At 37.5% G+C, this 19,721-nt stretch overlaps 1 protein-coding gene across 14 annotated transcripts in view; it reads left to right on the forward strand.

Moving 5' to 3' along the window:
• ESR2 (estrogen receptor 2) overlaps positions 1 to 19,721 on the forward strand; it is a 56,470-nt gene that overhangs the window by 9,538 nt on the left and 27,211 nt on the right. For 8 of the 14 annotated variants that reach the window (XM_084522810.1, XM_084522816.1, XM_084522819.1 and 5 more), the window contains 4 exons: positions 2,955 to 3,045; positions 6,029 to 6,498; positions 12,649 to 12,824; positions 15,646 to 15,762. In XM_084522810.1, coding sequence (XP_084378936.1) covers positions 3,043 to 3,045; positions 6,029 to 6,498; positions 12,649 to 12,824; positions 15,646 to 15,762 — 766 coding nt within the window. In that variant the 5' untranslated portion in view covers positions 2,955 to 3,042. The remainder of the gene's footprint in view (positions 1 to 2,954; positions 3,046 to 6,028; positions 6,499 to 12,648; positions 12,825 to 15,645; positions 15,763 to 19,721) is intronic. The other 6 variants (XM_084522815.1, XM_084522811.1, XM_084522806.1 and 3 more) reach the window with 1 other exon arrangement.

Consider the following 19,721-nt stretch of genomic DNA (forward strand, 5'->3'; position numbering starts at 1 on the left):
ATACAGAATGATGCCGGGAGATGTGGAATTGTTATAGGAGTAAACAAAAAGAACTCGACTGAAGTCGAAGAATTGCAGCCCCTGTGCCAGCTCATGTCTACACCGTGCCAATAACTAAGAGATGGTTATTCAGTAACCTGCTGAGTTGTGTAAAAGCCCTACTGGACAAAATGAGGCTATTTCTCCATATGTATTTGCACTTTTTGATGGCAGATGATTGAGCTTGGCACTCTGTTTTTCAGCAGAGTCATACAAATTAAAGATGTCCCTCAACACAGGCTTTTGTAATGACTAAAAAACTGTGGGGTGGAGGAAGGCTCCTCTGCGATAGTTCTAGGGCATTCTCATTAAGGGAGAAATGGTAGTTGAAGAAAGTAATTCCTCATGGACACAAGGAACTGGTATATTCCCTGCTTTCTGCACAGAGCTATGATCCAATCATCAAACCAGCAATTAACTGCTCAGAATTAACTTCTTAAGAATTAGCTAAGTTAATTAGCACGTGCTGAGACATCTTCCCAAAGTGTGCTTCAGTGATACTGGATACAGACGTTCATCCCAGCTCAATGGAAACACGAGTCCTGGGTATAGGCCAGCCTGTACTGCTTTCTCCTGCCCTCCCTGACATCAGGAGGAGATGCTTTCTTTTAATAATATTGTTCTTATCAGACAAAAGCGATGTTCTGTGTAGTGGCTTTTGCCATGATACTACTGTAGGCTGAAGTGTGATTACAAAATCCTTGGATTAATCCTTGTAATTGCTACTTGTGTAATGGTTTTAATGGATACTGCTTTTGTAATGAAGCATGTTAGAATTTTCCCACCGAAATTCAAATATTCTTTTTGATACAATATGTATTCGAGTGTCCACACTGTACTTTCAAGTAATGACATGGAGAGCAAAGGAGTTGAAATCTCTGTTTGCATTTATATTCTTGAACTGGACAGCGGCTTTCTTTTTCTGGTCTGTAGGTTTCTTAGTTTATGAAATGTACTGAAGAAATGCAAGTCATAGAAATCTTAAGTCTCTTCTGAGGTCTGATAATATTTTAAGGACCTATAAAATGAACGACTAAAACTACTGCAGTAAACCTTAATCCCAGTTTGAATCAAGATCTGAAAATATTTCCTGTTATATACATACCTGCTAATGATCCAATTCCATTCCAGTATATATGACAGCTCTTTGCGTGTAACATGAAGTGTTATATGGTGGTTATCCTTGGACAGGACCCATAGCTCTTCACTTCTTGAACAAAGTTGACAAGGTGGCCAATGTCCTGCGTAATTATCCTTTGTCGTGCTTCACTCTTTCCAGCACAGGTATAATGGAATTTCCTCTTCTATGAATGCCTCCAGCAGTGGAGGAACATAGCCATAAAAAAAAAACAGGTAGGAAGAGACATCTGGAGAGCAACTAATCCAGTATCCTTCTCCAAGTGAGGTCAGGTTGCCCAGAGTCTTTTTCAGCCAAGCTTTTTGGTATCTCTAAAGATGGAGATTTCACATCCTTCCTGGGTATCCTGTTCATGTTCTTAACAATTCTCATTATGGAGACTTTCTTCTTTTGTCCTACTGGAATTTCCCTTGCACTGATTTTTAGCTGTAATCTCTGGTCCTGGCTTGCACACTTCTGAAAAGTCTGTCTTTGTATTTGTACTTCAGGTAGTAGAAGACTGCAATTAAATCCTTTTTCAGCCTTGCATTCCTCTGGTGGAGCAAACATAGCTCTCTTGGTGACTCTTGTGTAAGTCAAGCATCAGATCCCTGTAAAATTTATAAATGTTTAGAATAACCTAGAAGTTGTCAGTGTTCCCACTAACAAAGTCTAAGACGAGGCAGAGGGTGCTCAATTTGCTGGAGTGTTTAAAACTATTATTAACCCCCTGCATTTAAGCTGCAATATTTTCTGCAGAGAAGGTCTTGATCTTGTCAGAAACAGGCTGTTGATTTTGCAGGAATGGATATGACATCTGAGGTCGGGAAAGACAGCTTTATTTTCCTTTTGCTTTCCTGTCTCCTGCTTGTTGCATCTAGTGCATCTCAGGTAATAATAAACTTGTTTACTTGTATGCCTTCTGTTGGCAGTATCTGGCACTGCTGTGTTTAATGAGTAATAAGCTCTCCACAAAACTTGAAGCACAAGTGCCTTTTTATGCATCAGCAATGACTTTCCTTTAATGATCAGTTTTTGAGAAAATGCATTGGTTTATTTTGGTGAAGTGCACAAAGTTTAACTTGGCAGAATATTAATAGAAAGCTTTGCAAGGTGAGTGAGGGGCTTAAGCTGCGGGGCGGTGGAATGCATGTTTGCTGAGTCACCTCTATTAAAACAGGAGGACGAATGATGATTATGCTTTAATTTAAACCTAGCAAAGAAAAAGGTCATCTTAATTCTCTATGACAAAAAATTTTTGCTCAAACTATGAGACTCGCCTAGAAAATTCTAAGCATGTTGTTTATGTTGATGGGATGGTGCCTGAGAACATCCATTGCTCTACTGTTTTCTTGCAGACTGTTGCGTTTTTCTAGGAAAAGCTATTGTATTTTTTCCAAGCAGGCTCTAAACCATGGCAGCTTGCCCTCTCTACCTATTTTTTCCTCTTTCTAAAGCTAAAAAAGTCAAATTAGTTACTTCATAAAGGGTTTTTTACAAAGATATTTGATATAGGTAATGTACAATAAACAACATTTGAGCATACATATACCCATTTGAGTTTGTTCAAATGGGTCAGATGGCTTAATTATTTACTCATGTATCTGTTTGACTACGACATCTAAACCAGCATTCTTGTGCTTGATCTGCCGTTTGTTGCATGGTGACTGTCAAGATACATTGAGTTAAATATGTAGAGCTGTTTAAAGACTGGAAAACTTTTTTTTTCTTTTGTGGAAAGCATTGACATTACTTTTTTTTTTTTTTTTTTTTTTTGTTCCTACATCCTCATGGATAGTGGTGTCATCCTCTGTGTTCTGGAGCCAATGGAACTGTATTTTTTTATGCCAGATGTGAACCCTGTGCTTAGTGTATTGGATTTGTGAATGGTAAGTGTCAACCATTCTGTCTAATTCCTTGAGTATTTATTTAATGACATTTAATTTGTTCAATATCTTGCTAAGCTAAACTGACTTAAGTGGATTGAAACACTTGCAGTCTCCCAAGAAGACTGTATTTAAATAATAGATACCTGTTTTGTTTCTTTCTGGTATGGATCTAGTGCAGTGCTGATGGGTTAGATCTAGCTAACACACTTGTATTTGAGTCTTGCTTTTAAAACCTTTCCTCAGAGGAGGAGGAAAAATTGAGATAGGAGTTCCAGAGTCATGAAGGAGTTTGTTTCAGTTTAATGAATGGTGTTTACAGTAGGAGGATGTTATACCAGGATGGAACAAATTTATTAGCCATCTCCTTATTGTAATCCTCAGCTCAAATGTGGTCATGCTTCTTTCTGAGGTATTGAGGTTAGTGGAGTTTGTTTTCTGTAGCCTTAATTCTTAACTCTGGATACCTAAATCTGTAGTTCTTTAAGAAGCAGAACTCCACAGTCCAGCAGTCAGATTTCAGGACTTTATGAGCAATTCTGGATACTTTCTGCAGCTTTACTTGATTTGTGAGGGTCTGGGCTTCCCATTCTAAATTTTCAGGGTATGAGGAAATGTGAATGGCACGATCCCACATAGATCCATAGTCTACTGTGGTTAAACTATTTGTGCTAACCAAGTTAATTATCTTAAGCCAATGCTGTTGTTTTTCACTATATTGCAGTCTGTTCAAGACTGTGAGTACAGTTGTCTTTAACCTTCTGGAACCCAGAGTTCCTTCTCTTGTAAATAAGTCATGAGCAGTCTGTTTTTGAGGAAGGCTGTACTGATTTCTCATGCTTGTGTGGACTTCTCCCTCTAAAACTTCACTGTTGCTATTCATAAGTTCTCTGTATACTTCTAACTATTGTGTGTTATCCTTTGGAAAGAACATAGCTGCCTATTTAGCAGGAGGTTGTCTTCCATACCCCTCTGGTGGATTTCCTCTCTAGAAAAACATGACTTGAAGCTCAGCTGATTTCAATTCATAAAAGTATGTAGTATCAGCTCTGTGCTCTCTGTTTATACAGTGTTCATGCATGTATTTTCTAAACGACTGAGGGAAAGTACACAGCAAGTTGCTTGCTGCCAAAGCTATTAACAGTATCTTAGCAGAATGTCTCTAGCTGATTATAACAGAGATGTGGTGGTTAAAGCCGTTCTTTCGGAAGGGCTCGGGTTTACTCTGCATTGTGTGGCCTTTGAAGGGGAGCAGGGAGATGCAATGCAGTGAGTTCCTGCTGGCCGGGGCTGGTGAAAACATTCCAGGCACTCCTGCAGAGTGTCCATGCACACCCTGAGTACGTGCAGCCTCTGAGTTCCCCCAAAGTGTACAGCTTTACCTACCCACAAGCTTGAAACACATTTTGAATTCAGTGTGCTCACTGGGCCCATTCATAGTAACAGCTGAAAATAGTCAAATAAATAAAATAGATTAAAAATAAATAATTTTTTAGTTCCGTCATTTTCTGTTTGAAAATTATTTGGGCTACCCACCCCCTAAAATGATAGTGAAAGAGCATTGGGATATTCAGTGCTTTTTGCAATGAAAATTGAATAATACTTTGTTTTTATTTTTCCTTAAGGGACACTGTGAAGCAACTGGCTAGGGCAAATAAGGCATGTAGATTGTGTGAGAAGTGAGGTCATGTTCTCCTGCTTTGTCTGCATCAGAGTTCCAGTGCAACAACTGCTGGACATAAAACACTGCTGAGATAACTCATTTTCCTGTTTCCCACAAAGGAAAAAACAGCAGCTGGGTCTGAAGTGCCTGAGATGATTTGAATAAATTCCTCATTCTTTCTAGTTATATCTCCAATTTTATCATCAGAGTGCAAAATGAGAAAAACCCTAAACTATCGCTGAAACTTGCTATTTTGGAAACAAAATTCTTATGTATTTCATGCTATAAGGGGGCTATATGTCTGTCTTCAAAGGTGGAATGAATTGCACATGAAGCCCACAGTGAAGAATGAAAAACTGTAAAATACTACTATAAAAGTAATGGTTTCAGGACAGGGGTCATGTCTTAGGAGGATGGTTTGGGGGACTTTTTTTCCTCCTTTTTTCCCCCTCCTACCTCCAATAATATGGATATACCTAAATTGGGCAGAAAATAATTACTGCGGGCAAATTAAGGTCTCTTGATTGCTGATTCAGGTAGGAGGAAGGATGGAGAGTAGTCGCAAAGGGGATAGAGAATGCCAGGAAACTAATATTTCCTGACCTTGTTGAATTGCTTGAGTTCTGTGTTGTCAGCTTCAGAAATATCTGCATTTTGTGGCTTCAATTTCATAATGGCTCTGTTCAGAGGTGTTGTATCCGAGTACCTCTCAGTGACAAAGATGCATTGCTTACTGACATCCTTCCTGTCTTCCTCCTCTGGGGAGAGGGATGCGCAGTGGAGTTCTGGTTTTGGAAGGTAAAGTGTGTGTGTGTATGTGTGTTCAAAATATCTGCAGTTAGTTTTGTGTTACTAAAGGGAAGGCTGAAGTAGTACACTCACGATGGGAGCAGGAGGTGGTGAGTTTTTATGACAATAATTGATTTCTCAGGGCGCTTACTCCACAGTTATGCAACCATGGGGTGATTTTGCCTCTTACATAGAACGGCTTTACCTTGGTCATAGCAAGTTGGTTAGGATCCAAGTTGTCACTGGCATCTTTGTTTCAGATTTCAAATGATATTTTTTTGTGTGATGTTATTTTGAAATGGAATTTGTACTCAGTAAGTGTCTTAGCCTTTATTTTTAAGGAAGTTCTAGAAAGTTTTCTGTTTCTTAAAGGTAGTAAATTTGGCCACCAAGTGTTTAAGTGTGTTTGGTAAGTAAACTGTTTTCACAGTATATATTTTCTATTTCACTAATTCCCCTTTTGCTTTTACAAAAACGACATAAGACAAAGTTTCTTACTTTTTAATTCAACTTTTTTGTACCTTAACACCTTAGGATGAATATTTAAACAAACATCAGTCTTGCTTCAAAATGTCCCTCTGCGCATCTTCTCACAAGGACTTTTCTCAGTTGCTGCCACTTCAGGATATTGGATGTAATAAAACAGAAATTAAAAACTCGCCCGCTGGTATCAGCTCTCCAGTTCCCTACAGCTGTAATCAGTCCACATTGACAGCAGAACACAGTCCAATCTATATTCCTTCGTCTTACGTGGAAAACAGACATGAATATTCTGCAATGGCGTTCTGCAGTCCTGCTATGATTAATTACAACATTACCAGTAGCTTTGGTGATTCAGAGAGTGCATCTGTGAGGCAAACGTCAAGCCCAAATGTGTTATGGTCTGCTCCTGGCCATCTCTCCCCCCTGACACTGCACTGTCAGTCATCGCTTCTCTACGCAGAGCAACCCAAGAGCCCGTGGTGTGAAGCAAGACCAGTAGAGTCAGTGCTACCTGTGACCAGGTGAGTAACAATCACTTGTTTAAAACTTTGCTAACAGTTATTTGCAGCTTCTTTAATTCTAAGTCTCTCTTTCTTTCTCTCTCTCTCTCTTTTTCTAACATTTGACCTCTATGTGTTGTTCTGTCTGAAAAACAAAGCAAAACCATAAAACCTCTACCAAACATCAAATCAGTCCTCTTACTTTGCTTTTTTTTTTTTTTTTTTTTTTTTTTTTTTTTTTTTAATATAACTTCTGAAATAGGATTTCTTTCTAATGGCTTCTTAGAAAACTATGCAGTGACATAACGTACTGTAAATGCCTTCAATGTAGGTATTACTGTGAGTAAACCAAAGTTGAAGGCTGCTGGGTACTACTTTTAATAAAAATGAATTTTGCTCTGGCAGATTAAGTCCTCTGGGTGAAATAAATAAAGGTTTATTCTATTTTCCTTTTCACAAAAATTGTTTGATTTCCATTTGATTTCCATTTTACCTGGATTTTTTTTTTCTGCATTGAATAGTTATAAAGGTTTTCGTGAACTTAGAATTTAAAGGAAAGTTTGTCTTTTTTGTTTGTTTGTTTGTTTGTTTGTTTTTAATATTGACAGTCATGCCATACCATAAATCATGTTCAGAAGAGTGTTGTTACTGAAAAAGACTTTTTCTTGTTGCTCCTTTGAACTGACTTTGTATAAAGGCAATATGATCAGTAGCTTCACAGGCTAAATTTTTCAGCAATAAAACTATTTGCAAAAAGTCTTCCCATGCTGCACATTCACGGATGTTACAAACCATAACATATTTGCACATCGTCAGCTGATAAAATTACTCCATTCATGTTCACAACAGCTGTTTTATGGATGAAAGCACGAGGCATCGCGGGTGCTGTTTCTGTTCTACCAATTGCGTATTTATTCATAGGGCTCTTTATTTAACTGCAGCAGTGATTGTCAGTATGAAAACCAGTACATCCTGGCAAAAAATCTAGTTCAATTACTAATAAAGGACTTGCATTATTTTTGATACTACCCACATTCCTTCTGCAATGGGTGGGCCCTGTGTTGTCTGCGCAGGGGTGAGGCATGAGATCTAAGTCTGCTTCAGACTCGTGGACTGCAAAAATATGCAGTGTGGCCACTTGAATAGTCTGCCTTTGGAGTCAGCAGAGAAACAGGCAGTTCTGGAGTGCAAACTTGCTTCAAGTGTAGGTGTGTGGATTGGGAGAGGCTATTTGAATTGCACCTGTATACAAAAGGATTCCCTGAGCAGGTGTCCAGTAAATGGGGCTAACATCTGAACTCTTCCCACTTTGGTTAATGTTTCAAAACAGACAGGTGTGGGAAAGCTGCTGTAGGATAGTGTTCTAAGCTGTCCCGATGGTGTGACAGCAACGAGTAACCCAACACCAAGAGCTCTGCATCTGCTGCTCTGCAGCATGCTCTCTACATAGGCAGAAGGGAAGCCAAGCCAGTCACTCTGGTGTTCAAGTAACTATGTCTTATGCCTTTTGTACAGATTACATGGACTATTGCTCCTGTAACTGATGATGACTTTATTTAAAGGGGAGAAATCAATGAAACTTGGAATCTAATTTTATGTATGGTCTTTGTCTTTCAGCAAAAAGTAACTATTATATTTCTTGCTAGCTGGACCTTTTCAGTGGTTAGTTTTTCTCAGTAGGATGCATTGTAACCCCCTGTGTCTATAGGAGTTGTAAAACAAACAAATAAAAATGTTTAATTAGACACGCAAACACAAAAACCAAGAGCTGTAGTTCCCTTCTTGTGGCTACCTGGGCTGAAATAAAGATGTATTTTCTTTTTATCCTTTGGTGAGGTCTTAAACTAATGTCATGAACATTGTATTTATTGCCATGGGAACAATGACTGTGACACTACATCTTCGTAGATTATACCTTGAAGGAAGAGTTCTTGGGATTGAAACTTAAAGGAATAGCTCTGGGGGAAGGGAGAGACTAATGCTGCAAAGTGTAAGTAATTTTAAACAGCGTTGTAGTTCAAGAAAAAGGGGGGGTTGTTTGAATGATGAATAAGAAAACATTACCACATGTTTAGGTCTGTTATACAGTTTATTTTACATTTAAAAACAAAGCAAAAGTCTCACTGTGAGAGGAGTTTATTTTCCCTGGGTGTAAACTTCCATTAACATTAGCTAAACTAATGTAGTCCACCTTGTTGCAGCTGATCATTGTGTCATTTGGACCTTCCTGTAGATCAGCTTGAAATAAGAAACTTGAATTCTGTGCATTCCTGTTCCCTGCAAATAAGTTCATTATATGAAAACAGAAGAATTTTTATTTAACTTTGCTAAATGTTATTCACTGTGGCCTTTTCTACAACAGTAGTTCATCAAAAACAAACTGTTATTCCATGTAAAAAAAAAAAAAAAAAAAAAAAAAGACATGAGTTTTTAGATCTCCTTTTTTTGTTGTTGTTTTGTTTTGTTTTGTTTCTTCAGCAAATGGTGGGAATTTAGTGATCCAGACTCCATTTTTTTCTTTTCTATGTCCTATAGCTAGTGAAGATAATATAAATAGTGTCATAAATTTTGTTGGTGCAGAATTGGTGTATCCAAACACTCCTTTTGTATTAAAATGAAACAAAGAGAAAAGGAATGTGACAGTGTAATTATATGATATTTAGGAGTAATCTGGCAGGGAGTCTGAAATTGATTTCTGCCTTCATGCCCTAACTAAAAGGTTTTTTTATTAAAGAAACAAAAGGTTTAATTTTAAAATGGACAGATATAATCTTTTTAAAAATTGTTAGGAAACTTTAATAAAGGTGCCAGATTGATTCTTCTGGAACTTAATTTGTTCCTCCCTTCTACTATTTTCCTTGTACCTCTGACTAATTGCAGAAAGTAAGTAAAGGTTTGTGCAGGCCAGCAATGCTTGCTTGATTACAAATTATTTAGTAACTACATTTGCCTTGTTCACTGTGCACTAATATTTTATTTATGCATTGTTTAAACTCTGCTCTGAAACTATAATTATTTGTTTTATCTTCCTATGCTATTGTTTTTTAATTGTGTTAATTCTGTAGAGCACTCAAAAGTATCTTGAAATCTCTCTGAAGTGATGGATTGGCATTTCAATTTTATGATGAAGGAGTTAGAGATTAAGCAATAATATGTCCCTTAATCTTCAGATACCCATGGCACAATTTTCATCATATTAATCAGTATTTGGAGCAGAACCTGTGCTCTGGAGATATAAATATTGATAGTTTTGTGATATTAACACCTCTAGAAGTTATGGTGGAGGGAGTCTCTAGAAAGTGAGGAAGATAAAGACTGAGAAGTATTCTGCAGCTGACTTTTAGCCAACATCTTCCATGTGTTCTGGGAGAGAAAGGAAGAGGTTTGAATTCCTTGGAGCAAAACTCAGTAACTATAAGACTCTCCTTGGACTTCCAGCATGCTAAACAGGGCAAGAGTATGAGCACAGGAAGCAACAGTCTCAGATACAGCCTTTGTCATTGTACGGCTTATGTTCATATGCGATTGAATCATCTCCAGGCAGTGAATGAGCCAGTGGCTTGTGGGAGGGAAGTCTATTAAATGATAAAATCTGAACTGTTAATTTTTAACTTCACAATTTTTTGCTTTGTTGTTGTTGTTTTTCTAGCTTTTTTTTTTTTTTTCCCCTATCTCTTTATAAAGTACAATAGTTTAGGTTTTAAAAAAAGCAGGACATGCAACAAATGCTATGAGTAAATCTGGCTAATTGCCACAGTTCTTAATTTTTAATAAGAAGTTGAATTTAGACTCAAATTTTCCAGGTGTAGCATATGCATCAAACACATGCTGTGACAGAACTCAGGACTTGGTGATCCTTTTGGCTCACTTGCAACTTGTGGAAGCTAGAAGGAATTAAGAGATGTGATAGATATTGAATAACCTAAATAGTTCTGCTGATTCCCTCTCCTTTAGGGTAATCATCTTGTCACTGTTGATGACTAATAGGAAATCGCTGACTTGTTACCTTCCAAAAAAAACTTACTTCTCTTTAGGGAAGCATAATATCTCTATATAGAAACCATGATCATAAATAGAGAGCAGCCAGGGTACATCCTCCTTTTTCCTACATCCTTTCATGTAGCACTTTTGTGGGCACACAGCCAGCTATGGCCAGTTTTAGCGGAGGACCTGGCAGCTTAATCATCTGCTGAGCATGCTTGAGTACTCCAGCCACACAAGCGATGGGAAGCGGCCTCTAACCATGTGTGAGGCTACCTGTTCTGTTTCGTCATTTGTATGGCTAAGCTGCCCCATCACGAGGTCCTCAGGGAAATGAATACGTACCTTAAAGCTCTCGACTATTTCCTAGCTCTGTTGTCCTTAAAGACAACAATAACAAAATGATTGGTTTTGAACCTCCTGCTGCACTGCCACAGCTATCGCCGATGAGCAGATTTCATGCCCGTTGAGCCTGCGGGAGGGATTTGTTCCAGACTGCTGCTCTGCGTGCAAGCTGTTTGCCACAGCCTGTGGAAGTCACGTAGCTTGCATGTGTGCGGGGTGGCTGACGCTTCTTTCTAGAGAATGAAACACTCGCAATGGCTGGAAGGTAACAAGCAGCACTCCTTGGTGAGATGTTACAGTGTGTACTTTTTCTGTATTTTCATCCATAGCATCTCTGTGCTTTAACAAGGGCAATAAACATAGTTTGCTACAGCATATCAGTCAGTCACTGAGACGCTCTCCAGCTGATACAGATTCTCTTCTGATTCTCACAATTGGATCTTGATTCCCAAGTACAGCTTAGAAATATATCTCTGCTACTAAAGTGAAATGCCAAATTACTTTTTCTTCCAAATACAGGGAAATGGAAAAGAATAGCAATGTGTTTTCCTCTTTGCTTTAGCAGCACGTTAGGTATGTGTGATACAGCTCCTTTATTCTAAGGGAGAGTGACATTGGGCTTCCTTCTGTGGCAGAAGGGGAAATATTTAGTGATTGATAAATCCATTAACTGTGTATGTAACCAGAGACCAGGGCCATTAAACATCTAAACACCTTTATTTCCTGTAACATCTGAATAAATGAACATTTAAAAAAGAAAAATCATTATTACTGTTGTTTAAAGAAGCTTGCAGTAACTTATTTCTTCAATAAATACTGTAACTTTCCTGTTTTGGAATTTGCTGAGAAGCACCTTTTTTCCTTTCTGAATCTTCTACTAGAAAATTGTAGCGTGTTCTCCTCAAATACTTGTAAACTCAATGATTTTTCATTGGCATGTGGGTGTGTTTGTTCTTACCTCCTGTCATGAAACCAGCACAAAGTCTACTTTTAACATGTTAGTTAAAGCCTCTTCAGCAGCACTTTCAACATATTTCTGCTGTTCTGTTTAAACTTGCTCTCGTTGGTGAACAGGTTTCTTCTGCTCTAGAGCATGTTCTTCACAAGTCACAGATTGTGCCACCTGCTGTCTTATTCAAACTGAAGTTTCTTCTCTTTAATACTGCTGAAGGCAGTAGAACTCTGCAATTCCTAGTCTGTGCCTCTGAGCTTAAGTGTGTACCGTTAAGTTCACTCTACAGCTTCCCTTTTGTCAGGCTGCTACTGAGAGTTTGTACGTGGCAGTATTTTCTCTCTAGCTAGAAACTGTATTGACCACGAAGGTAAGACATGCTAAAACCACCAAGAAAACAAGGTCCAGAAAGTATACAATGGATATGTTTCCTATGCCTAAAACCTGCCTTACTGACAATCTTAGTTCCTTTCCTCTTGCTGTTTGTTTACAGGATCTTGGTGTCAGGAATTGGCTGTTATTTCATGTTATTGTCCCATTCTAATTTTAATCCAGTTGCTAAGAATAGTTCCAATGAGCTGGGACTATTTGCAGCACTTCAGAAATGCAGGCATCTTATTAATTTAAGTGGAGAAAACATTTTTACTGATGTTGTTTCTCCATCATTCTTGTATTTGGACTTTCTTTTACTTAGCGTTTCCATTGTTAGGGTGATCAGTGTGGGTAGTCACCTTGAAGAGAAAACTTTGTTTTATATTATGACTTGATCTTGTAGACTCAGATTTACATTTAATGTGAAAAATAATGAAACCCTTTGCTAGATTTATGTAGCTATGACAGAATTAGATTTATTTTTTTACTTTTTTTATAACATGTTTTTTTTTCTCTATCAGAGAGGCGTTAAAAAGAAAAACTAATGGCAATGACTGTACAAGCCCAATTGCAAATAATCCTGGTTCAAAAAGAGATGCCCACTTCTGTGCAGTCTGCAGTGACTATGCTTCAGGATATCACTACGGAGTCTGGTCATGTGAAGGCTGCAAAGCATTCTTTAAAAGAAGTATTCAAGGTAGGTAAATCAGCTTTCGGTAAGTTTGCTCAGATAAATTCTTTCATATGATGAGAGATTGCAGTGGTTGATCTAGTAGTGAGTTAATCTAAAATCCATGTGTATGGTGTTACATGCAGAAAACAGAGCAACATGTGATTTGACTGCTTTATCTTTTGGTTCTTACGTGATCAAGATCTGGAAACATTACAGAACAAACAAATGATTTCTTTAGAGAAGAGGTGGAATACATGGCATGGGAGAGCCCTGCAGCAAAGGCCGCCATGGAGATGGCACTGCACACCTGTGAATCTGATGGCAGTTTGTGTCCCAAAGTAGACACAGTAATTGTGAATTTCTTACAACAGACACAGCTAGAGTAGGTAATTGTCTGAAGACTTTGCTTGCAAGGAACTATTCCTGACAAGAGCACATTGCCTGGAGCTGTTGTCATAGCATATAATACCCACACAATATGTAGGATACAAAAATGTGTAGTAAATACTAGTTACGAACCTGATTATTATTATTTTTCATTCATCCTGCTCCTAAGGCTTACAGTGCAGTATTTCTTACTCTGCTATATCTCTCCTTCTAAGGTCACCACTTCAGTGTTTAAATTCTCAAATATTTCTTATTTAATTCTGATTTGCTGAGTGGCTGCTCCATGGTCGTTATCACGGCCTACAGGCAATGGCTTATGCACCATACTGCAGATTTGGATCACTTTAGCTCTTTAACCCTGGCCCTGGTTACTATGTACTTTGGCTTCATCTGGGACCTCTTGGTGGGAAACTTGGTTAGACTGACATTGGATACTAGTTGCAGATGCTTAACACAGAATCTTCTGTCCTTTTTTGGCCTTTAATGTTCTCTTTCTCTTCTGCACAAGGCCTTCAGAAATCTTGAGGTGGACTTTTTTTGGCTCAATGTGGCAGAATTGGTGTCACCATTAGAATCAAACTTAATTCAAATCTTGTTTACCTTTTCAACTTATTGTGCAAGTTCTGCTTGGGTGACTAACAATTTCTATGAACTATTGCGAGTTCTTTTGATTTTTAACATAATTGAAGAGAACTTTGTCTCCAGTTCAACACAAATGAATACTGAATTTGATCTCAAAGTGTTTTCTGTCAGGAAAATTATTTGCCTGCTCTTGTGTTGCTCACATGTGCTTTAGCCATGAACAAGTTACCCACTGTGGCTTTTTATACACCTTAATGTACCCTGTCAGGTAACATTTGTTTGTAATTCAAATAAATGAAAGCAAGTTCTTGGCATAAAGCACTATCAAGCATTCAGTTGCAACAGTTGTTATAAAGGATGTTGCTTATAAAAAACCAAAAACTTCTGGGCCTACCACAGCCCAGCATTTAACAACTGGGCTATGGTAGGCCCAGAATTAGTATTAAATGATATGACTGGATAAACGTGTGTGGTCTCCTCTGCTTGTCTAAGTTTGTAACATAGCATATTGGTCCCACATCTCTGAACATCTGCCTGCAAACAAAATTATCCCAAGGCCACAGGAGTTTAAAACCCTTTTATACTCTTGTGTGCTTGGATTACAGTGCAACAGTGAGCCTCTTCCTCCTTTCCCCCCATGTTGTGTGAAGAGTGATAAACAGTAATTTGTTTTTCAGTCTTATCTGCCAGTAGGAAATAGGACAAACTGTAACCTGGTCTCTTCTTTTTAAAACTCTGTCAGTTCAAAAATTCAAGGCTAATATTATTTTAATTTTGCAAGGAAATAGTCACAATGGTTCAGTTAAATAATTATGCTTGGGGACATGAACTATTGGACTTGCTCATGAATCAAGGCAAAACAAATCAACAAAAAAAAACACATACTTGTAGACTCCTCTATCTTTGCCTAATGTATTCTTAACATTTGAAAAAAATAACTTTGAAAAGCAACTTGAGAGAAAAAAAGATTACAAAATGTAAATGATTGAATATTATTTGCATTCTTTGGTAACTACTGCAAGAGAGACTTCCAGTATTTGGTAGTGGGTGGTTTGATTGTATTTAGACCAAGATCATAGTTGAATCTAATTTATATTAATAAACTTCTGGACTTGATTATTGGATTATTGGTTGATAAAATAAAACAATGTAAAAGGGAGGGAGAGGGAGATGTGGGGTGAGGTGAGATAGAAAGGGAAGGCAACAAAAAGCCAGTATTGGAAACTGATGCAAATCCGACAAAAACTTGTCCAGTTTCTACTTTATTTTGTATTATATAGTATGCATTAATTTATGTTAGCCTTCTTTCTCTCTTGGGATGCTTTTTTTTTCTTTTTCCTTTCTTCTTTCTTTTTTTTTTTTTTTTATTTAACTTTAGTTAGGGTCAGTTCTCCAAAGGCTTCCTCATTCCTGGAACTCACCGTGTCAGACAGAAAGAGCTCAGTAAATAGAGCTGTAGTTTCCTTAAATCTTGCAGGACTGAGACTGTATATACTGCTATTTTCAACTGTGCAGAGGAAAAAATCTTCTATCTGCCATCTGTAGAATCTCAAAATACAGTAAGAAATTGGAGATTGAGAGTAAACATCTACAAGAACATATGTCCCATTTTCAAAAATGAGTTGGTATTAGAGGATGCTTGGTTATCTAGCAGTCACCAGTAAATGCTGGTCTACATTGTCTGGTTACTTGTGAGGCCACAGATTAACATCTTCAATATAGCATAAATACATATTTGCATAATTTAAATTAATGGAGCTTAGATATTTGCATAAGACAAAGTTGAGATGCTTAAAATCGAGAAGATTCTGATATGGGAAATGGCCAAGAGAGATTGATGGAGATGTTAAATTTTCTCTCATGTACTCTACTGCAGGACATAATGATTACATCTGCCCAGCTACCAATCAATGCACCATAGACAAAAACAGGCGCAAAAGCTGCCAGGCATGCCGGCTACGGAAATGCTATGAAGTGGGAATGATGAAATGCGGTGAGTTTTTTGTGTCAGTGTTTCTTGACTGGGTTTTAACTTCTCTTTTCCTTCAGCCAATGTTGCACAGCTTCCCCTTGGAATCCTAAGAAGGCATGACAAGGCAATTAGAGCAAGGTTTAAGCTGGTTTTGTATGTAGGAATGCTCTGATTCTTAAAGCAGAAAAAGAGTTTTATTTTCAGAAGAAAACCTATGGGAAGGAGCAGGGAGTAGGTCAAATGCAGGTAAACCATAGCTCCTCTGCTGAGCTCTGTGAAGACAGCTTATTTGTATCTCCAGAATGGGAACCCAGGAACTACTGCTGCCTGAGCCTCAAGTCAAACTGAAATCCCTTATAATATGGGGTAGATGAGCCTGTACTGTGTTGTCTGTTTGAATGTAATGAAAGAACAGCAGCACTGCTTCAGAGCAGTAGTAAATTAACCCAGTATCCTGCCTCCAGAGGTGACAGCGTGAATGCCTAGTGAAGAGTAAGTGAGAGCTAAGTGAAGCTACTGATGAAAACTTTGAAGACAGAAGAGGTTTGTTTCCTTTAATAGGACTCAATGGAAAAATCAAATAGTAATTTGTACAGTGTCCCGCTTTTAGTCCTGAAAAGTCCTAGCACCTACAATGTCCCATAGCAAGGAGTTCTGCAGCTTGACTACATGCTATTGTTGCTTCATATAGTTTCCCCAGTGTACATATCAGAAATAGGCTGGGAAAACATTACATAGAAAAACTAGAGTGGAAGGAACAAGGTCACTGTGTCTGGTCCTCAGTGATTTGCAGGCATGCATTTTATTTCATCCCATTTAATGCAGATACCTATTTCTATTTCAAGGCTAGACAGTGTTTTCACTCTCCCACTGTTCTGATCTGAAGTCTGTTTGCAGAATATTATTTCTTTCATTAAGAATATTCTTATGAATACCAGTCTGCATTTATTGCTGAATGTTTAATGCCCATTTATTTTTGTGGCAACAATGTGTTGTAGCTTAGAGGCTCTTTTCTTTGTTGTTAATGCTCTAGGTGTATTTATGGACTACAGTCATATCCCCTCACAACCTTCTTTTATTATGCTAAATAAACCAAGCAATTTCCTCTTCTTGTAAAATAGGACAGTAGACAGATTTTTGGAAGTTAGGGTAGCTTGTCCCTCAATATGCTCCAGGTTGGAATAATCCATTTTGCACTTGAGTGACCAGAATCATGGAAGGTATTCCTGTAAACTCTCCTCCCTATAATAGCATTAAAACTTATCTGTTCCTGCAGGAGGTTTTCTCTGCATGCAGCCCAGGATCCTGTTTGCCTTTTCCATGATTGCATCATGCTGACAGTTCATAATCATTCAATGAGCTGTTACTATTGCAACATCCTTGTTCATTTCTAGCTGAAAACTCCCATCTTAGAGCAACAATTTCAACTGTTCCTTGTACTACTTTTGTACTCCTGAAGCACATTTAGTTTCTGTTGCTCAAGTCAGCTAGGTCTTTCTATATGAAGTTCCTATCTTCTGCAGCAATGATGCATCTCAGCTTTGTCATTGTTTTTCATTAATATGTTCTTAGATACCTTTGCTGTCTGGCCTCCAGAAAGGAAAACCCTACCCTTGCAAAGAAGATTCCTTTTGAAACTTTAATTTCTGAACAATGTTGGTATCATTTGTTCATCTTTATGCCTGAGAATTTTACTCATTGTGTAAATCTCTCTGAGAGTGTTTTCTATCAAGATTCAGCATTGGATTTGGAGAGCTTTTGAAAGGATTGATTCTACTATAATATTATAAGATGGTTCTCCACAATGCTTTCTTTAAATGAATCCTTTTATTCTTATTGTCCAGGAAGTCCTGGTTTGTGATTAGGCATCATAGACACTAAGGTATCACAAGTAATAAAAGATGATAATATGTAATTATGTCTTAGTCCATGTTCCTTTTAATCTTGTCACATAATCATAAACATTTTTTACTTCAATATGTTTATAGGACGTTAGTGACACTTTGAAACTTATAAATGTCTTCATTTTTATATTAGATATAATAGATTTGTCTATTATATCTATCTAATACATTAAATATAATAAATAACAGGAGTTATATTTTAAAAATAATTAGTTTTCTAATTAGTTTCAGTAGCACTGAAATTTGAGAATCCTGAGAGTAAAATTTGAGAATCTTAAAAATTTAATTTGACAAATATATATATATATATAAATTACATTTGCTAATTGAAGCAGAATTGCATGAATTACCTGATGAGTTAAGAGGCATCTGTGAATGACAGACATTTAAATGAGACAGATTTTAAGACTGTTATTTCTTGCATGAAACATAAATGACACTTCCTGCAGATCAGAGTGATTATCTTCCAATTTTTTTCTTCTTAGAGACATGTTTTAATACCACTTTTGTACTGTAGAAAGCCATAAAAGAGTACATTTTCTTTTTAATGAAGGCTTTTCCCAAGTCTCTGTGCTTTTCCCAGGTCACTTAGTGAATGCATTGGTTCACTGCTGCTAAAACCCTGCACAGGATAGAATGGTTTGTAAAAGCGTATTTACTCAGCAGAGACTTGTTGTCCAGCAGAAGTGATAAAAGAGCCTCAATTATCACTTTGCCAGTTTATGAAAGCTTGCCATAAACTCCACACTGTTTGCATGAAATCTTTAAATCCTCATTTTGTATATTATCAATGGATGGCTTGGCCAAAAAAAAAAAAAAAAGTGTGTTTTTATATATTTGTGTATGTTTCTGTGGGTAAATGCACTTGGGTAGTACATGCCATCTTTAAAACAGTTGGAGGTAGTAGGAAAATGTTGCTTTGGAGTTTCCTGGTCTGAAATTCTCTTGGGTGTCATTGCATTCATAAACATAGAGAAGTCAACTTGACAAGCCACAGGTATTTCAGAAGAGGCTTGGAGGTGCTTAATATCAAGGTGATAATGGATTTTCTAACAGAACATGTACCACCACTTCCAAAAGCACAGGGTCTTGGATGCTGCATCTCTAAATTTATCTGCAGGAAGTTTGTGTTGCCTACTGTTCCAATCAAGAAAACTGCTGCAAATTTTGGCATTAGGCGCAATGGTAGAAAATTAATTGCAAAACACTGTCACCAGGAACAAGGAAAACAGAGTTAGTACAAATTTATTAAAAGTAAATTCTGCTCTGCAAATCTCAATAAAATTGATCAGGATAAAACAAATCTTCTCTTAGAGCTTTCTGGTGTTTACCTGGGGATCCTGAAATGGACTAGGCTGATTGTCCAAGGTAGTAAAGAAGAGAGGAGTTGCTTCATTACTTTACTGTAGCCACTCTGTGAGCAGCTGAACTGCTGCTTTTCTCTTTTTGCTTTCTGAGGCAAACATTCTTCCATAAGAAGACTTCAGTTTCCCTGTTGTCCCTATTGGACTAGACTTACTTTTCCAAAGAAAGATTGGTTTTGCACCCTTCCCAACAAAATGTGGAAGCTGAAAGGCCATACTAAAAACTGATGGATAGATACTGCTCTGAATACTGGCACCATTCCATAAGTTTGCAGAAAAAAAAAAAATAATAATAAGACTTCTATGTGGGGTCATACAAAATGTGAAGTTCAGGATTTAGCTCTTTTTCTCCTGTATTTGTCTGCTGCATGCAGTTTCTAGATAGCACTTTGAAATACTGTAAATTACTTTTCACATAGAAAGTGAATGGGGAAAAATGTTTCGAGGCATTCTCTGGACATCAGATGTATTAATTGTATTTTAGCTATTTTAGAAACCATTGCAATTTCAGCTCTTGTTCTCATATGTCCGTGGCAGACAGCAGCTTCTTTGTCAGTAGGCCTGCTCTATGAATACAGGCATATTCACCAGAACACTTTCATTTGCTTTCAAAGGTGATTTGAGTGATAATGGTTTACTAATGTATACTTGAGAACAGAAATTTTTAAGCACAAACACTTAGAAACTGATTATAATATATTCAGTGGTAGAT

The sequence above is a fragment of the Aythya ferina genome (genome assembly GCF_964211825.1).
Source record: "Aythya ferina genome assembly, chromosome: 5".
NCBI classification, from domain to species: Eukaryota; Metazoa; Chordata; class Aves; order Anseriformes; family Anatidae; genus Aythya; species Aythya ferina.